This window comes from Pezoporus wallicus, unplaced genomic scaffold, assembly GCF_028554395.1.
Source record: "Pezoporus wallicus isolate ANWC-B61680 ecotype Strahan unplaced genomic scaffold, APGP_CSIRO_Pwel_v1 contig_13614, whole genome shotgun sequence".
Classification (NCBI taxonomy): domain Eukaryota; kingdom Metazoa; phylum Chordata; class Aves; order Psittaciformes; family Psittacidae; genus Pezoporus; species Pezoporus wallicus.
In genome coordinates, this window is record NW_026642178.1 from 816,183 (window position 1) to 834,032 (window position 17,850).

Here is a 17,850-nt window from a genome sequence, read left to right on the forward strand (position 1 = left end):
CAGAAATCATAAAGGATTTTAGCCAGGAATAACCTCAAAGAGCAACTCATGAGAAATGCTGGAGACGCAAGGAGAACGCACGGTTCTTGCAACACAGGTACCTTTGAAGGAGCTGGAATGCGAGCTGCAGGCGCTGGCGGGCTCTCTGGTTTCACCTTTCCACAACATTCACCATTTGCACTAAGAATCTCCCTGCAGTAAGAAGCTGTCCTGCTGACAAGCACAGATTTACTTGCCGTTGAGGTGGGATTATAGCCCTAAGGCTATAGCCACAGTGGTGATTAGCTGTGCACTGATTGACTCAGACATCGTAGACACTAAAAAAAGAAGCAACCTGTAGATGCCTGCAGGAAGATGCTGGAATGTATCCTGAAGAAATGGTGAAGCAGTTTGTGTCAGAGCCATTCTGGGGCTAGCTGGAGGCAAACCACGGCCTAATTAGGCCGTGTAGTCTGAGCAAGACTAATTTGCGAGGGGCAATGCAGTTTCTTCCAGCTGCTTTCTGTGTGTGTTTGATTTTCTGAGGTGGGGGAAAGCTGTAGAAAGATGACGCTGTGGTTATAGCGCATGACTGGTTCTGCTTTCCTTTCCCACATGGGTTTGGGCACATCACTTCATGCCTCTGTGTGTTTTGACTCTTCCTCCAGTGCAAAGTGTCTTTTCTCCCAAGAGGTGTTCTGAAGCTTGAAGTCATTGCTTTTCATTGACTTCCACATGGGATGTGCTGTGGAAGTATTTGAAAGCGACTGAATGTGTTGCAGAATTGCAGTAGAGAGTCTTCTGAAATCACTGTACAATAACACTGCACAAGCGCTCCTTTAATTGTTGTGTATGACTGCGCAATAAAGGGAACACTTTTCATCTGCACTTTGTAATAAATATTGAACGCTAAAAGCTAAATAACAAACCCCAGAGGCAGGGTGTTTTAAAGCTAGAATAGTGAGAAATAAGCAGGGCACCCTGTGCCAGGGCTTCACCACTCTCACAGGGAAGAACTTCTTCCTTATGTCTCATCTCAATCCCCAACGCAGCCTTGTCGGGAAGGGACTGGCATGTGTGTGCTCTAGAGCTGTCTGCTCGTGCACCACCTCAGCACGTTGGCTTGTGGTGACCCCCCCAGCAAACTCCTAACTGGGATTTGGGTGCTGCTGGGAGAGCTAAGCAGGGAGTGGGGCTCACAGGGCCGACATCTGCCCGACATGGAATCTTGTTTCTCCTTTTCTTATAAATAGAGGTGGGAAGGTAAGTGGAACATGCTGGAGCAGGGAGAGGTGACAGATGGTGGATATTAAAAAGACTTTGATTACAGGATTTGGAGAGAGGGGCCTTTATGGAGATAATTTTTTAATTGTTGCTTTTTTTCAGGGAAAAAATCCCAGTGCTCCCAAGCAGTTCCCAGCGAAAGCCCTGGTCTCTGAGCACTGTTGACTCTAATCACTTCGACACAGAGAAAAAGAAAATGCTGTGCTTGTTAGAACTCCTTGGTTCAACTTCTTCTGCGGAGAAGTGTTTGTTTCCTTCCATCTGCTGCCTTTGCAAGGAAGGAAAATCAGCGTGCTCAGATACCAGGAAGTTCTTCAACATTTGCACAGCTAGCTGGAAATGCAGAAACAATAACATGCATAAATTATCATACCTAAAAATACCCTGCGTGCCAGTCACACATATAACCCAGCCCTGGAGCGACTCCTAAGTAACATAAGACTGCATAAAGTATGCAGATACACGGGATGTGGGCAGAACGGGGCAGCTGTGGCAGCAGATGCACGTGCCTGGCTCTCTTGTACCATTGTAGTTTCTTCCTCTCATCAAAACATGTTTTGCTTTTACTGGGAGCTGCCGGCTGCCTCCTTCATCTTTGTGCACTGTATCTGCCAAAGCCACTTGCACAGGAGATTAAAGCGAGAGCCAGACCCTTTGTGATCAACAGAGACCCCAGCATTTCAAGCAAATCCATCCTGACACTGGGGCTGTGTGAGCAGCGTGGTAGGATGCTGTAAGGCTGATCCTCAAATGCCATGTTTCTCCTTTGGGGGCAAAGTACAGCAGAGGCAGGGCAGGGATGGGTGATGGGTGTCCACAGGCCGCTCTGACAGCAGACAAACCCAGCCACCCCAGGGCAGGACACGGTTGTTGCCCTACAGCTCTCTGCTGTGGGAAGTCCATGGTGTCTCTTGCAATCAGTTCCTATGTGCTCCGTGTCTCCAGCAGTTGCTTTCCAGAACCCTCCGATCCCGCGCACGTTTCCATGGTAACGCCAAGCAATGATGCGGTGACTGCAGGGTTGAGGTGCTGGTGCTCTCTCCCCTCCGAGCCCTGCACCAGTTCTGGCTCTGCACACCAGAAGCTGCAGGTGAGCTGCAGTAACTGAGTCTGTGGTGGGAACTGTGGTTCTTCACCACAACTCCCCTCTCAGCGTCAGGTCAGAGGCCACACTCACCACATTCCCTGCATGCCGTCGGTGAATGAACAGCGTGGGAAGCGTTCAGACCCCAGGCAGGTCCCAGTGGAGGTACAGTCCTGTTCATCTGTGAACCCACAAGCACTGCAATTCCTGCCGGTGTCCATGGCACCAATCCCACCAACATGACCCCCATGGGAACAGTGGAAACGCTGTTTCACCCAGAACCAGAGCCCAGGCTGCCCTGCGCTGCAGCAGGGACGAGGATGCTGCTGTCAGCTCTTCACCCATCACCACAGCCACTGCAAGACTTCCCTGCCTGCTGGCTAACCAGTGCTGCTGCAAACACATGGCACTTTCAGTTCACTTAGTCTCTGTAGCCTAAAACTCTTCCCGTGACCAACCACAGCCTAGCTACAGCCCGTCACACCCTTCCTTCCTCATCCCAATGCAAACCAAGCCAGGACTTCTCAGCATCCACAATGAGATCCAGTGTGAGGACCACTCAGCCAGCCAGGCCGTTTGAATGGGCTGGATCCTAGCACAGCCGTTGGTTATTATGTGTCCTCCTGATGAAAGTGAAAAGCTGTCTAAATGCAGCGAGAGCTTTGACCTCAGCACCCAGCCCAGACTGCAAGGAGAGCCAGTCACGTCTCCATCACAGTTGAAGGCAGCTGGAGCCAAAGCAGAAGCCAGGTCTTTTGGGGGTGCCACTGCTGTCAGGAGCAGCACAGGCACCCGCAGGGCATCGTCTGCTCATTGTCTCTGCAGCTGAGGACCCAAATGCCCCTAATCTGCCCTGAAATGGTCCCTACAAGGTGTATAAAGGATGAGCGCTCCTCATTCCTGCCCAGGACACAGCTCACGGCTTCCCTTTAGGGATCAGGGGTCAGTGAATGACACGCGGAGCGGCTGAAGGACCGAGTCAGGCAGATCCCTGATACCAGGAAATAAAGGGTTAACACTGTGCCTGCTTGCTTAAGCAGTCACTGTGCTTGGTGAAGCAGAACTGTAGGAGTCAAAGTTGCTAGAATGGTGAAGCAGAATTGTAAGAGTTACAGCTGCTTGGCAGAATTGTAGTAGGTAAGATTCATAGCTTAATATTTAAGACATTCTTGTTCAAACAGTATCTTTAGAAAGAAAAGGAACAGAAGATAGCCAGAGTAACAAAATTTACAAACTTGACAAGTTTCTGCTTTAAGATACATAAAACCGGCTTGTACCGAACCTGAGGTCTGGATCGGAGCCGAAACCCTATTGAGTCTGCGTGAAAGCAAGAGGTGACTCATGCTGATGAAGAGGAACTACAGGCCTTCATCCTCATGACCCCCTAACGAGCACCACCAGGAGGCACTGCGCAGGCGCACCAATGGGATGAATGCCAGAAAACTAATTATACTACTAGACGGGAATAGGTTTTGCATATGTATTAGGCGTGAAGCATGTTTAGGTAATCATTACATGTAATATAAACGAACTGAGTGGCAAAGGAAAGGTGCGCATGCTTTTGGAGGAGCAATCCCCATGCGCCTCAGCGCTGAATAAAGCATACCTACTTTACAACTCTAAGGAGGTGTGGAGTCCATCCACGTATCATGCCTGCAGTGGCAGGGACCCCTCAGCACACGCATGAAGGAACAAGGACGTTTCACAGAACCCCAGCCTGGTTTGGGTTGAAGGGACCTTAACGCTCACCCAGCTTCAAGCCGTGCCACGGCAGGGACACCTTCCACTGGAGCAGCTTGCCCAAACACTTCATTACTGGCTGTATTTAACCACTTCTGCTCACTCTAACCCCAAGCTCGAACCCTCCCGCGGGGCTCCTGAGGCGAGCGGGCGGGCGCCGTGAGGGGCGGAGCGGGAGCGGGCGCGGGGGGCGGCCCTGCCGGCGGTGCTGCAGCCGCGACCCCGGCTCCGGCCGTGCCCGTGCCCGTGCCCGTGCCCGTGGCTGCGGAGGGGATCGCGGGGAGGCGGCGGCAGGTAGGTAGGTGGGTGTGCGGGTGGGGGAGCGGGGAGGCGGCGGGAAGATGGCGGCTCCCGTCAGCTCGGCTCCCGCCCCGCGCAGGCCCCGCCATGAAGCTGGTCATCCTGGAGACGTACGCGCAGGCCAGCGAGTGGGCCGCCAAGTACATCCGCAACCGCATCGTGCACTTCGCGCCCGGGCCCGGCCGCTTCTTCACGCTGGGGCTGCCCACAGGTGGGTGCCGGGGCCGGGAGCGGGGGCCCTTCCCCTGTCCCGGCCCCGGCGCTGAGGCGGCGGCTCCCCGCAGGCAGCACGCCGCTGGGCTGCTACAGGAAGCTGGTGGAGTACTGCCACAACGGGGACCTCTCCTTCCAGTACGTGAAGACCTTCAACATGGACGAGTACGTGGGTGAGTGACCGCAAAGCAGAAGTGCTGCTTCTCCGTGACCTGTTGTGCTCTGGGTGTGCAGGTCTGAAGGGCCTGAGGAGGGGCAGATGTGCCCTAGTGCTCGGTGCCGCAGCCGGACTCTGGTGTCAGCACACGGTGCGTGCAGAGAATCCCACTGAGGAACGTTCACAACAGGAGGGATAACGTTTGTGTTGGCCATGGCAGTGAACAGGGCAATTCTGAAATCCATGTAAGAAATATGACCAGAGAGCTGGAGCCAGGCTGGAGAAGGCTCCTGAAGGGGAAACCTTAGAGCAGCTCCCGTGCCTAAAGGGGCTGCAGGAAACCTGGAGAGGGGCTTGAGACAAGGGCCGGTAGGGACAGGCCAAGGGGAATGGCTTTAACCTGCCAGAGGGGAGACTGAGATGAGCTCTTAGGCAGAAGCTCTTCCCTGTGAGGGTGCTGAGGCGCTGGCACAGGGTGCCCAGAGAAGCTGTGGCTGCCCCATCCCTGGCAGTGCTCAAGGCCAGGTTGGACACAGGGGCTTGGAGCAAGCTGCTCTAGTGGAAGGGGTCCCTGCCCGTGGCAGGGGCTGGAGCTGGAGGAGCTTTAAGGTCCCTTCCAACACAGACCAGGCTGGGGTTCTATGTTCCTATGAAATCCTAAAGGGTATCAGGTGTGTGGTACCATACACACTGGACACTGCTGTATTTTACATGAACTTAGGTACTGATTGACCAAGGATCCCCGCAATACTGTGCAATATTAACTACCACCCTTGCTGTGCGATTATAAAGGTCGCTTTAGGTTCAGGTGTCTGACAAGGACCAACATGTTACCTTGTGATTGCCCTCCTGTAACAACCAGCCCTCCTGTTGAGATAGCAGAGAACTGTTTCATTATGAAGCAAGCTGTGCTGAAACAGCCTCTTGAGAAGAAAGAGTACAAAGAGATTAGTAATAAGCCTGAAGTTCCAAAGGTGAAAGACACACGGGCTAATTATTTGCTAATGCTGCTTTTACTCTGGTGAAGATATTTTCTTGGAAAATCCTCATCAGGCAGCATTAGGGAATAGGCAGTCCAGGGAGGGTTTATAGTGCTCAAGGTGGTAACAGATGAGGCACAGTGCATGCCTGCTTTCTGGAACATCTGCTGCATGTTAAGATGAGCACATATAGGAGCTCTTATAGGAGTCTTTGAGGAGCTACAGTGATTGATTTTAATTGTGCTATTTAAGGAAACAAAACCAACTCGTGGAAGTTGAGGGAGTCACAAATGACAGCCAAAAGCAGAGCTCTGTTACCAAAGCCACTGCAAGGGCGTAGAGGTGGCTTACGTTATGGGTGATATTCTCTCAGTTGGTCGTAGTCCTGTCCATGCTCTGCTGCTTCCAGGTCTCCCGAGGGATCACCCGGAAAGTTACCATTCCTTCATGTGGAATAACTTCTTCAAGCACATCGACATCTCGGCAGAAAACGTTCACATTCTGGATGGGAACGCCCCGGATCTGCAGGCGGAGTGCGACGCCTTTGAGGAGAAAATCAAGGCAGCCGGAGGAATCGAGCTCTTTGTGGGAGGTGAGGCCCAAAACACTGATAGCCTCTTAACCCCACTGGCAGGAAGCGCTGCCTTCCTCCACCAGCTAGCCCATGTACTGGTGGGACTGTGCATGTGCAGTGCAGTGGGTCTGCAGTGAAAGCCACCCCGTGCTCATTGCCCTGGGCACTCCTGTGCTGGCAGCGTTGCCTTCCAGTGCACTGCTCCCCCCATTTGAAGTATTTCAATCCAGTAAGTGAATTGTTCGGGAATGGATTAGCAGGAGAAACGGGCAGCGCTAGAATTGTACCAAATACAAAATGTACCGCTATTGCCAGTGCTAACAGGACACTGCCAGGAGCAGTCGGAGTCCTCTGAGCACAGAGGAGTTGAAGGCAAGCTTTTCCTGTCAGTTTGCCTGAAGATTCTGCCATCTGCTCTGGTCCATTGCTGTCCCATTAGGGACCATTAGGGAAGAGTCTCTGTTGGCTTCAGAGGGGCTTTTGCTGTCATTTCTACCAGAAGCTAATCTGAGCTTGAACAGAAAATGGCAAGTGTTTTTCTCACATGTGTATCTGTTCCTGGAAGCACTGAGTGTCCCTCTAACAGGAATGCTGTTCTCCCTGCTCCCCAAGACAACCAGTACAGCCACTGACCTTCTCAAACTGTCTCTGTCACAGGTATTGGCCCAGATGGTCACATTGCCTTCAACGAGCCTGGCTCAAGTTTGGTATCCAGGACACGAGTGAAGACCTTGGCTATGGACACGATACTGGCCAACGCCAGGTTCTTTGATGGTGACCTCTCCAAAGTCCCCACAATGGCTCTGACGGTCGGAGTAGGCACGGTCATGGATGCCAGAGAGGTTAGGAGGAAAGCAGTGACTCCATACAGTAGCTCTTTAACAGGGATTCCTGGAACAGCTGAAGATGATTCCGTTTTGGAGCTGCAATGCACCCTGCTGGTGTAGGCCAGCTGATGCCTTTCCTGCTGCAGACAGCTGAATACCTGATCCTCTTGCTCCATCTTCCTTTTTTGCTCTACCAGCAGTTAGGTTTGTGTAACCCTGCAGTACAGTTGTTATCCACAGGGAGCTAGGAAGGTTTGGGAGGATGTGTTTGATTAAATATCTCACCTGGGGAAATAACTGCAAGAATCACAGGTTGACTTAATGTCCCACCAGCAGATCATGAAATCTGGGACAGCTTTTAATGGAGTCTGTACCTCAACTTCATTGACAAAATGCAGCCAAAACTGTGATACAGTGAAGTGCTTCTGTGCAGGATGATGGAGCTCTATTAGGGACCAGCACAGCAATCTTTGTTCAACAGGGGGGTGTGTGTGCTCTGAAACCATCTTCCACACCCTAACTGCCATCTTCTGTGTCTTGGGGTCCAGGTTATGATTCTTATCACAGGAGCCCACAAAGCCTTTGCTTTGTACAAAGCAATTGAGGAAGGTGTCAACCACATGTGGACAGTATCTGCTTTCCAGCAGCACCCCAACACTGTGTTTGTGTGTGATGAGGACGCCACGCTGGAACTCAGAGTTAAGACTGTGAAATACTTTAAAGGTGGGTATTTGAGCAGGCCAAGCAGCTGTTGTATTTAGTTTTTAAGAGGCACAAGCCATGCTTTGCATTAGATGTTGCTGATACTCAGCTCCCAAAGGAGTACATTTCTTAACTGTAACAGCTGAGGTATGCAGCAGTAACAGAAGTGCAAAGGTAGATGCTTAACTGCATGGGAATGAGAGCAAAGGAACAGGGACTGTAGTGATGTGTAATTTCATTAGCATCCAATGAAAGAGAATGTTGCCTTATTATGTCTGTTGAAGTCATCTTTTCACTTCCTCCATCAGGTTTAATGCTGGTTCACAACAAGCTTGTGGAACCGTTATACAGCATGAAGGAGACTGGAGAAGAAAAAAGCCACTCCAAGAAGCCATACAGCGATTAATAAGACTGTTCAGAGAGGTGCTGAACCAGCTTTCCTGCTGCAAACCAGCTGTGAAAGAAGGGAATTGCTGCATAAACTTGGATGTGTTCCTAAATTAGCAAAGTGATTATGTGCTGCTTCTCTCCATTAAAAACATGCCCAACACCTGCCCTGACTAACCAAATGTGGATGGATCCAGCGCATTGCGTTCCACAAGCTTCTGCCACTGCCATGTTCTCTGAAGGTAAAGTCAGTGGAGAATGAGCTGTTTCCCCCATGGAGCAGCTCTGCTGATGTGGACTGAAGGCTGCAGAACTTAAATATGGAGAGACACAAAACTCAGTGTTGCAGAAACCAAATGGGTCAATTGGGATGTATTCCTTGCAATTAGGTCAAGCACCAGTGTGTCCTTCCCTCCACAGATCACCCTGAGATGCTCAGACTGGATATAAGGAAGAAATCTCCCCGTGAGGACAGCCAAGCAGTGGGGCAGGTTCCCCAGAGGGGGCTGTGCAGTCTCTGTCCTCAAGAGCATTTCAAGACCTGACTGGATTAAGTGCTGGCTGAACCCTGCTTTGAGCCAGACAAAGCTGAAGCAGTTAAGTTCTCTTGCTGCCCCTTCCTGTACTTTTACTTCTGCTACAAGGAAATCCCAAATAATCATAGAAGCATAGAATAATTAGGGTTGGAAAGCACCTTAAGATCATCCAGTTCCAACCCCCCTGCCATGGGCAGGGACACCTCACACTAAACCATCTCACCCAAGGCTCTGTCCAACCTGGCCTTGAACACTGCCAGGGGTGGAGCATTCACAACCTCCCTGGGCAACCCATTCCAGTGCCTCACCACCCTCACAGGAAAGAATTTCCTCCTTATATCCAATCTAAACTTCCTCTGTTTAAGTTTTAACCTGTTACCCCTTGTCCTGTCACTAAAGTCCCTAATGAGGAGTCCCTCCCCAGCATCCCTATAGACCCCCTTCAGATACTGGAAGGCTGCTATGAGGTCTCCACGCAGCTTCTCTTCTCCAGGCTGAACAGCCCCAACTTACTCAGCCTGTCTTCATACGGGAGGTGCTCCAGCCCCTGATCATCCAAATAAGCCTCAAGGAAGAACTGTTCCCTCTGGAATTACACAAGTCCCACACTGCTGGACAAAAGCCTGTACTGACAAGACCCCATGAATTCTGGAACTTGATCCCTGGGTTTCCTATCAAATGTTACCATGTGAGGGCCAAGACAGAGCGGGCAGCATTTACTCCCCCCACGCAGAAGTGCTGTAAGCTGTTACTCTGTGATGTAACTTTCTACACTAAATGTCTTCAAGTTTTCTAACTGCTCACGTTTGTACCTGGTGCTCAGTTTCACTGTGCTTATGAAGCACAGAACGGTTCCTGTGGGTCAGCAGGACTGGGAACACAGTCTTTGAGCAGAACAAAACCTTCAAAGCATGAGAAAGAGCTGTCATTTTGCACAAGCTTTCAGTAGCACCTAGAGCCAAAGCTGTACAGAGAGAGTCTGGTAGGAACAGCCACTGCTGCTCCCTCCTTCAGGCCTCGGCCAGTGTTTGCAGGCAGCGTTCCACCACACACCTGCTGTGCTCCTGTCCTGCCATATAAAAATGGCTCTTAGGCCTTTAAAGGAGAAGGAGGTCACAGCTCTCTGCCCAGTACCACAGTACCTGCACATAACCTAATGCTCCTTCTGTGCATGCAGAAATGGAGGTGGACTTTACAAGAGGGGAGAAAAAACAAGGAGGAAATGGCACCACAGTACCCAAGCTGCCTGCCCCGTTCTGTGAAGATGGGTTGGGGGTTATCTGTCCTACCTTTGCAGCACTGATTGCGCTTTGAGTGAAGTCCCCTGCCTGTCCCTTCCTCAGAGGGTCTGCCCCTGAGTCCTAAGTGCCCAGAATTCACACACGGTGGTGACCACATCACCCCTCTTCCCCTCCATGCACCGTTTGTGAAAGCAGAGGTAGGCCACTGCGGCACCTTCAAATACTCCCTATAGCATTTGTGCTGTGGTGGCTCTGGTGGACATCCCCAGACACAGCTTTCCATCCCAACATACCCTCCAGCGTCCCAGCTCTGCCCTCAGCCCACTTCTGTCCTGGCAGAAAGGACATGCCTGGCCTGCTGTAGGTTTGAGAGCTCCAGCACCATCTCCTCCACCCAGGCAGGAGGCCAGGGTTTAAGCGCATTCCTTGTCACAAATATTCCCATCCGGAAGCAGGCAGCTTCTGGAGTTAAAAATTATGGCCAGAGTGGAAACTCCAGTGGGAATGGCAGCTCAGAGCTGGTGTCACCCTCTGCAGTAATCCCAGTGTGGCATCGTGAACAGCCACCGGGTATCCTTGGAGCTCAGGGAAAACTTGGGCTCTTTGGGTGCAAGGTCACTCAGAACATGAACAGCCAAGCCTCTCAGCAGCACACACCCCGTACAGCTTCACCCTACAGCTTTGCACCAGCCCCACTCTACTCTGTCATTCTGCAGCCCAGTGACTCAGCCCCATGGCACACAGGAGCCAGCAGCCATCACCACCCAGGCACAGACCTGCACTGCCATAGACATGCCAGAACGTAGACAAACAGGGAGACAACTGTGTTTGCTGTCTTAAAGTGAATTTAGTGCAGGTGAAAGGTGCAGGAAATACAGTTTAAACCATACACAATGTGAATTTTCCCTACACACTGTCCCACAGGCTAAACCAAGACAAGATCCACTCTTACCAGCTCATGTTTCTAATCACTGCCAGTTCTAAGAGCGCAGACCCCCCCATCCTCTGCAGAGGGCACTAAATCAGTACTCGTTTTGGCCAGGTATCTGAGTATAAATTTATTTACTATCAATCAAAGCTGAGTGAGAGGAATTCACCTTGAGCCTCTAAAGAGCCTCCCGGTGGCCAAGATACCCCCGGCCCCTGCTCTTTGATTTGAACCCAAGAGATGCAGTTTTAATTTCAACATTTTTAGACCATTCTGCGCATGGAAAAACCTCTTCAAACTGAGCAGTTCCCTGCAGCATTCTCTGCCATGCTCCCAGCACCACTCACTGAGCTGTCAGGGAAACCAGCTGGGGTTTGAAACAATGTGAAGTGCAAGAACAGTGGAAATAAGGGATCTAGTCCAGAAGCAAACCTAGCAACTTACGAAGAGTTAATAAAAATAAATTACTTCATCATCTGAGAAGGGCATTTCAGTATCTTCAAGAATTCATCTTACTCTCAGCTATGTATCCATGAACATGTGTTTCAATGTCTGACTGATGCTTTCCACCCTCTCACTGGCCACTCACTCAGTGCCTTAGCACTGGCAAGATAAGGAGAAGCAACACAAGTGAATTTGCCATCAACACTGAGACCTCTGACCGGCTGCACCTGCCTTTAACAATCAATAGGATTATCAGGGCTTTCCACAGTGACCCTGACTGCAGGATGGGTGAAATGCTCTCCTTTGGTTTTGGCCACAGCCTTTGAAGGGTGAGGATCCTGCAGTGCAAGGTTGGTACCATTCTTCTACCACGCAATAGAAGGGGAAAGCAAACAAACTTGACATGAAACTGGAAGCACCTGATTCTGCTTTGCTCAGTGTTGTTGCTAGAGAGCTACTGCTCTTCATCTTCATCTTCCCAGTACTCCTCCTCAGTAAGCATGGCTTGAAACAACCTGCAAGGCAGCCAGCAACTCACATCAGGGTGTAAAAAAGGTAAAACACCCACCAAAAAATACCAATCTAAATGGGACAAAAGCTACAAAAGCCACAAGTTTCAGTATCTTCAGTATCACAAAGCACCGGTGCTGCAGTGCCCCAGGTCGATCAGCATGACCTGAACAAAGCAGCTCTGCAGCACGTTAACACCAGAAGGCAGGAAGAGGCTCTGCCCTGTGAGGGTGCTGAGGTGAACACGTACCTGTTGAAGCAGGGGGAGGATGGGTCATTGAAGTGCCTGTACGGGTTCACCCTTGACAGAGAGCCCATGCAGAGCCAGCAGAAGTACTGCATGCAGCCCGTGCACGTCATCTTGTTACACCCATCGAGTTTCTGAGGGGAAGAAAACAAGAAATGGCAATAACCAAGTCTGGACCAACCCCTGACGTTTTCTCCCTGTTGCAAAGGTCTAGGAGCTACAATCACACATGGCACATTGGCTTGAATAATAATAATCATCATGCTGGAAATCAGTATTTTTCTGAAGCTATTTGTATTTCCTGGCTGTTGTGGAAACAGCAGTAGCCTGAAACACATGGAAAACAAAGGGATCCACACGGATCCACAGAAAACCTGGATCATTTTAGTCCTGGAGTCTGAAGAACCCCAGCTGCTGTATTTACCCAAGTCCCTGAGCTCCAGAAACATCACCTCCTTTTCCATACAACACAGAAAGGGAAAATTCTCTCACCATTTCCTAGCAGTTTGCCCTCCCTGGTGACCCTGGCACCTACAAACCCATCTCTGTTCCAGCCTAAGCACAGAACTGACTTCATCTGAGTTTGTGTGCAGACTTACTACGACTCCTCCACCTCTCCCCTCTGCGCTTACCTCTATGTGAGTACCACAGCAGGGACAAGCCTTTGAGTTCTTTTCCAGCCATTCTTTACTCTCTATCTCCTCAAGAGCCTTCTGAATCACCCGTTTGCCGTAGCGTTGTTCCAAAAACCTTTTAGTTGCCTCATCTGCTTCTAAATACTCATTTCGCAAAGCCATTAATTTCTCTGGGGAGTAAATCAAAACCAACCCAAATAAAACAGGAAGGAAATAAAACAGGTTTTGTCAGATATTACATAAAGGAGGCCAGCAAGTAACAGCATAAATACTCTCAAAGGAAACTAACATAACTGATAAAAAAGCAAGGAGGACATTGGAATACGTAAGATGAGAATATTAAAACCTCCCTACCCCAAAATTCAACAGTTTCTCTCTGTTATACTTTACATATATACATTTACACCATTATAAAATAGGCCAGCCAATGGACTAGTCTAAAACGTAGACTAAGCTGAAAAATGGGAATGTTTTTTCTGAGCATACACTTAATGAAACTCTGTCACAGGATTTTGAGGCCAAACAGAGAAGCATCGCCCCGTTCCAGTAACAACCCTGAAACGGGAAGTGGTGGACACACAGGAAAGGGCAGGAAAAGGCACATGTAGAATTGCTCTTGCCTGCTGTGGCCTCTCAGCATTTGGCAATCAGCAGTTCAGGGACCCCCTGAGCTGTGGAGTGTCATCAAAGGAGTAATCTTTAATTGCCAGCAGCAGACCAGCTCCACATGAGTCTGATCTCTGGGGAAGCTCACGGGCTGATGAGTGTCTCTGCTTCTCTGCTGACTTTCAGTCTTTTCTATGCAAACCTTAACTGCTTCTCACTCCATTTCTGAAACATGGAGACTCACCTGCGGTGACTTTACAGGGGGAGACCCCGTGGTAGGTCATCTTACAGAGGGTGCAAAAGGCATAGTTGCACTGGGAGCACATGGCCATGGTGCAGCCCGGTTCCTGCATGACGGGGGTCTGGCAGCACGGGCGAGGGCAGTACACCACGTCTGCCATCAGGTCCAAGCTCGACTGCAGGAGCAGGCGGTCGTAGCGTGCAAAGAGCTGCTCTCCAACCAGCTCCTTCACCTGAACAAAGACTACAGACAGGTCAGATGCACTGGAAATGCTGAGCCTGCTACCTGCAGCCACAGGGAGGCAATGAAAGGACCTGCAGCTGGGGTGAATCTGCTTTCCATGCCCCAATAGCTCATAAAAACACTTTTAGAAACGGTGTTTTCATGATTCATTAATGAAAGGAAAAGCATGCAGCATGAAAAGGAATGGGACACTGATTCAGGCCTCTGACCGACACCAGGGTGAGCAAAGTAGGCAAAACATGTGCAGAGTGATCCCGTTTTAGCTCAGCTGCCCCAGTGCGGCTCAGAGGATGCAAAAAGCATTTCCCTGGACCTGTTCACAGGGCTCCCCAGGAAAAGCCACACCTCATCCTCTGTAATGATGGGTAAGGGAGCAGAACGCTACCACCGCTGCTCACACACTGCTATTACCTGGCCCGGCGTGGCTACAGAGGAGCACTTGGGTTCTGGGCAGTTGAGGCAATGGACCTGCCCGTCCCTGATCTGGATTTCAAAGTAGTCCTTGAGGCACGCTTTGCAGTAGACGTGGCTGCACTCGGTGAAGTGCATGCACTCACTGCCCAGCTTCTCACAGAAGCAGATATTGCACAAGTACATCTTGCTGTTAAAGCACTTCCTCCTCTGGGCCTGATCAAAGTCCAAGATCTCCCTGATCAGACTCGACAGTGATTCCACGTCCTGCACGGCTCTCGCATCCATGACTTCTTCCTCAGCTGCAGCAGAGCCCGCTGCACCGCCACAGTCCTCAGCACCGGGAGGGACCAAAGGTGTCCTGCCCTGCCCGCTCCCCTGGGGGCACATTTTCAGCTCATACGGGGAGGAAATATTGAGGTAACTCAGTGTTTCTTCCTTCAGAAACTGCATCCAGGCAAACAAGACCACGCAGCCTCGATTCTCTTCCCAGACGTTGTCCAAATGCTTGCAAAGGGCACTGAGCTAGGAAAGGAAAAACGATTCCAGATTTCAGTAGTTGACAACCCATGACTGTCTTCTTCCCTCCCATAGTCCTCCTTAGCCCATGCTGCCATCTCAGCCCCCACAGCTTTAAATATGTACATAAAATACAAATATCACCCTCAGAGATGCAAGCTTTCATTCCTCAGAAGAGCAACCAAATGAAAACAAGCAGGAAACAAGAGAAGAGCCAACTGGAAAAGCAATGTCATCGTTTATAGACCTGATATTTTAAGACCTTATATGTTGTTGTTTAAGGTCTTAGAGCAGCTTCCAGTGCCTAAAAGGGCTACAAGAAACCTGGAGAGGGGCTTTGGACAAGGGCCTGCAGGGACAGGCCAAGGGGAATGGCTTTAACCTGCCTGAGGGGAGGCAGAGATGAGCTCTTAGGCAGAAGCTCTTCCCTGTGAGGGTGCTGAGGCGCTGGCACAGGGTGCCCAGAGAAGCTGTGGCTGCCCCATCCCTGGCAGTGCTCAAGGCCAGGTTGGACACAGGGGCTTGGAGCAAGCTGCTCTAGTGGAAGGGGTCCCTGCCCGTGGCAGGGGTTGGGGCTGGAGGAGCTTTAAGGTCCCTTCAGCACAAACCAGGCTGGGGTTCTGGGATTGTCTTTCGTTTCCCCTGCTCTGTTAACACCCCTCGGAGCTGGGTTATTCATGAACTTGTTCATGGGCATAGAAGCTCTGTTAAAACGTTGCCAAACCTGGGCCTGGGAGAGCCATTTCCCACTGAGGGTGAAGGCGGGCGGGGAGGTGGAGGGGTAGTCTGGAGGGAGCTCGAAGTTCAGCACCAGGGGCGGCAGGAAGCAGACGCTGTACTCGAATCCACCCGTCTGGAGGCTGCCTCCGGAGCTGCCTGCACCTGAGACAACACCAAGGAGTGAGAATTGATGTCCTGCAGCACTTGGGAAGACAGAGCCTCAAGGGAAAGGAGTAATAAATGAACTCAGTTATTCCAAAGAAATCCTATTGCTCATCTCTGCTTTGGAAGGTCACCAAGGAGGTTGGATGTAGGAGGATGAAATCCCTACTCCAATCCAAGCCCCAGGAATGCCATGAGCACAGCACGGGGCCAGGTACGGCTCAGGTCGGTGTCCCTGCAGGTCACCAGGGTACCCCCTCGGTCTGGGATGACATAAAAGGTCTCAACTCACCGCTCACAAATACTTTGAAGTTTTGGGGCAATTCCAGGCAAATTCTTGTTTCTCCCCCTTGGGCAGACTCCGCTCTCTTGAACTCATCTTCATCATAGATACTGGCCAGTGCCAGCAGCTCATCCTCCTGGGCTTCTCTGTCTTCGGAAGACATTTAAACCTCCTGTGGAGTTAAAACCGCTCTTCAACATCCACCGAGCTAATGCACCCTAGTCAAAGGAATCATTTGGGGTCTCTGTTTCATGCTTCTGTTAGATCTACAAACGCAAGCAACAGATGCAGCAGTGTAAAACAGAATCAAGCTTTCTTACAGACAGAAGGATATTGAGGATTGTATAAAATAAACCCCTCAACACTGGGAAGTCAAAAAGCAAATGGTCTCTGTCAGCGGCTGAACCAGACCTGCTGCAAAAGTGACACAGGGACAGTGAGTTCATGCTTGAAAGGGACGGACGAGAAAGCCCGAGGATAACGAGTCAGTAGCAGCATCCCTCCTCCAGCGCTCCGAAACGAGCCAACAGCCCCATTTCCGGTTAAAGGTACTGAAGGCAGCAGTGGAAGCTTCTGCTCCCCCCGACACCGCGCAGGTGCCCTCCTGTCCCCTCTCAGTTCTTGTTCAGGGAAATGAAGCCACGTTCAGTGGGTTACCTTGTGCTCACACGGCGCGGGGGCAAGCGGCAGGCTCCGGTCACGCACCAGGGGCAGCGGCGGCGGCGGGCGCAGCGCAGGGTCCCTGCTCATTCCTCCGGGGCACGGCAGCTCATGGGCTTTAGCTCCGGTAAGGCAGGAAAACCGCTGAGCTCCGCGGTGCGGGGCCGTGGCTCCGGTACCTGCGGGCAGAGGAACGCTCACAGGGGCTGGAGCCCTGCCCGTGCTCTCATTACTCCATTGACAGGCTGAGAGAGCGGGGCTGGGGCAGCTGGAGGAGAGAAGGCTCCTGAAGGGGAGAGCTGAGAGCAGCTCCAGTGCCTGAAGGGGCTGCAGGGAACCTGGAGAGGAGAAACCCGCATTTCCAGGCCATGCCTCCCACCCCACCGCGCCCGCCGGCGTGAACGGAGGCCCCGCGGCACCCGAGGGCCCGCTCCCCGCCCCGGCCCCGCTCCGGCCTCACCGCGTCCCTGCCGCGGCCTCAGAGGAGCGCGCCCGGGGGAGCGCGGCGGGGCAGGCACGGGGACAGGAAGCGGGGACCCGGCCCCGCTCCCAGCGCACGGCTCCGCCCGCTGCAGCGCCCCCGGCGGCTGGGAGGCCCCATAGCGCCTGGCGAGACCAGCCCGCCCCCGGCGGTACAGAGCCCCGGTCCCATACGGAAACACGGAACCGTTTGGGTTGAATGGGGATGGGGCAGCCACAGCTTCTCTGGGCACCCTGTGCCAGCGCCTCAGCACCCTCACAGGGAAGAGCTTCTGCCTAAGAGCTCATCTCAGTCTCCCCTCGGGCAGGTTCAAGCCATTCCCCTTGTCCAAAGCCCCTCTCCATTCTGCTTCATTAAAGGGGGCTGAAGCAGGGTCTGGCAATTGCAGCTTCACTCGCAGCAGCACAAAAGGCATTAAAGACTTTGAGCTGTGCCCTGCCTCTGCCCCCCCACCACTGCCTCTGCATTGCAATCAAGAGCTGGAGAAGGTGATGGGGTAGAATCCAGTGCATTTATTTCTTGCAGTATCTGAATGGGTGTTCCAGGTTTGGATTTTAACAGATACAAATTAATGTTTGCAAGATTAATGACAATCAGTACTAGAAGCAAATCACTGCCTAAAGATCATAGAAAAAAAAAAAAAGCCAAGATGTGTCAGGTCTTCCTTTTCCTGGGAAAAAAAAGCCAAACCAAACCCCAAGCATTCCAACTGAAGGCCTCATGGAAGCAAGCGTATCCCCATGGAAGCAAGCATAT

The 17,850-nt window shown here is 51.5% G+C and overlaps 2 protein-coding genes and 1 long non-coding RNA gene across 4 annotated transcripts; 1 reads left to right on the forward strand and 2 right to left on the reverse strand.

Moving 5' to 3' along the window:
- Positions 1-1,311: 1,311 nt before the first annotated feature.
- Positions 1,312-2,214, reverse strand: LOC130609166 (uncharacterized). The gene is made up of 2 exons (XR_008974727.1): positions 2,143-2,214; positions 1,312-1,596 (listed from the first exon to the last, which is right to left on the reverse strand). It is a non-coding gene; the product is annotated as an uncharacterized LOC130609166 (long non-coding RNA).
- A 2,199-nt stretch (positions 2,215-4,413) lies between these two features.
- Positions 4,414-8,830, forward strand: GNPDA1 (glucosamine-6-phosphate deaminase 1). The gene is made up of 6 exons (XM_057427820.1): positions 4,414-4,598; positions 4,672-4,773; positions 6,147-6,329; positions 6,969-7,153; positions 7,687-7,861; positions 8,149-8,830. The coding sequence occupies exons 1-6, from the start codon at positions 4,475-4,477 to the stop codon at positions 8,244-8,246; spliced, it is 867 nt and encodes a 288-aa protein (XP_057283803.1). The 5' UTR covers positions 4,414-4,474; the 3' UTR covers positions 8,247-8,830.
- Positions 8,831-10,831: 2,001 nt separating this feature from the next.
- Positions 10,832-16,144, reverse strand: RNF14 (ring finger protein 14). 2 transcript variants are annotated; one of them, XM_057427817.1, is made up of 8 exons: positions 15,963-16,144; positions 15,513-15,670; positions 14,270-14,794; positions 13,619-13,847; positions 12,766-12,938; positions 12,137-12,267; positions 11,796-11,891; positions 10,832-11,714 (listed from the first exon to the last, which is right to left on the reverse strand). In XM_057427817.1, exons 1-7 carry the CDS (start codon positions 16,114-16,116, stop codon positions 11,831-11,833), a joined length of 1,431 nt encoding a protein of 476 aa, XP_057283800.1. In that variant the 5' UTR covers positions 16,117-16,144; the 3' UTR covers positions 10,832-11,714; positions 11,796-11,830. The 2 variants fall into 2 exon arrangements, with proteins under 2 accessions (XP_057283800.1, XP_057283799.1); XM_057427816.1 differs by having other exon boundaries at positions 10,832-11,891.
- Positions 16,145-17,850: the final 1,706 nt, after the last annotated feature.

What these genes read in the sequence shown, in the direction of transcription:
- GNPDA1 (XM_057427820.1), top strand. Translation starts at nt 4,475, where the DNA reads ATGAAGCTGGTCATCCTGGAGACGTACGCGCAGGCCAGCGAGTGGGCC. An exon ending in CAACATGGACGAGTACGTGG is followed by an intron (nt 4,774 to 6,146) that starts GTGAGTGACCGC and finishes TGCTGCTTCCAG; the next exon opens with GTCTCCCGAGGGATCACCCG. An exon ending in AATCGAGCTCTTTGTGGGAG is followed by an intron (nt 6,330 to 6,968) that starts GTGAGGCCCAAA and finishes TCTCTGTCACAG; the next exon opens with GTATTGGCCCAGATGGTCAC.
- RNF14 (XM_057427817.1), bottom strand. Translation starts at nt 16,116, where the DNA reads ATGTCTTCCGAAGACAGAGAAGCCCAGGAGGATGAGCTGCTGGCACTG. An exon ending in CTTCAAAGTATTTGTGAGCG is followed by an intron (nt 15,671 to 15,962) that starts GTGAGTTGAGAC and finishes GTGTTGTCTCAG; the next exon opens with GTGCAGGCAGCTCCGGAGGC. An exon ending in TCCTCCCCCTGCTTCAACAG is followed by an intron (nt 11,892 to 12,136) that starts GTACGTGTTCAC and finishes GCTGCCTTGCAG; the next exon opens with GTTGTTTCAAGCCATGCTTA.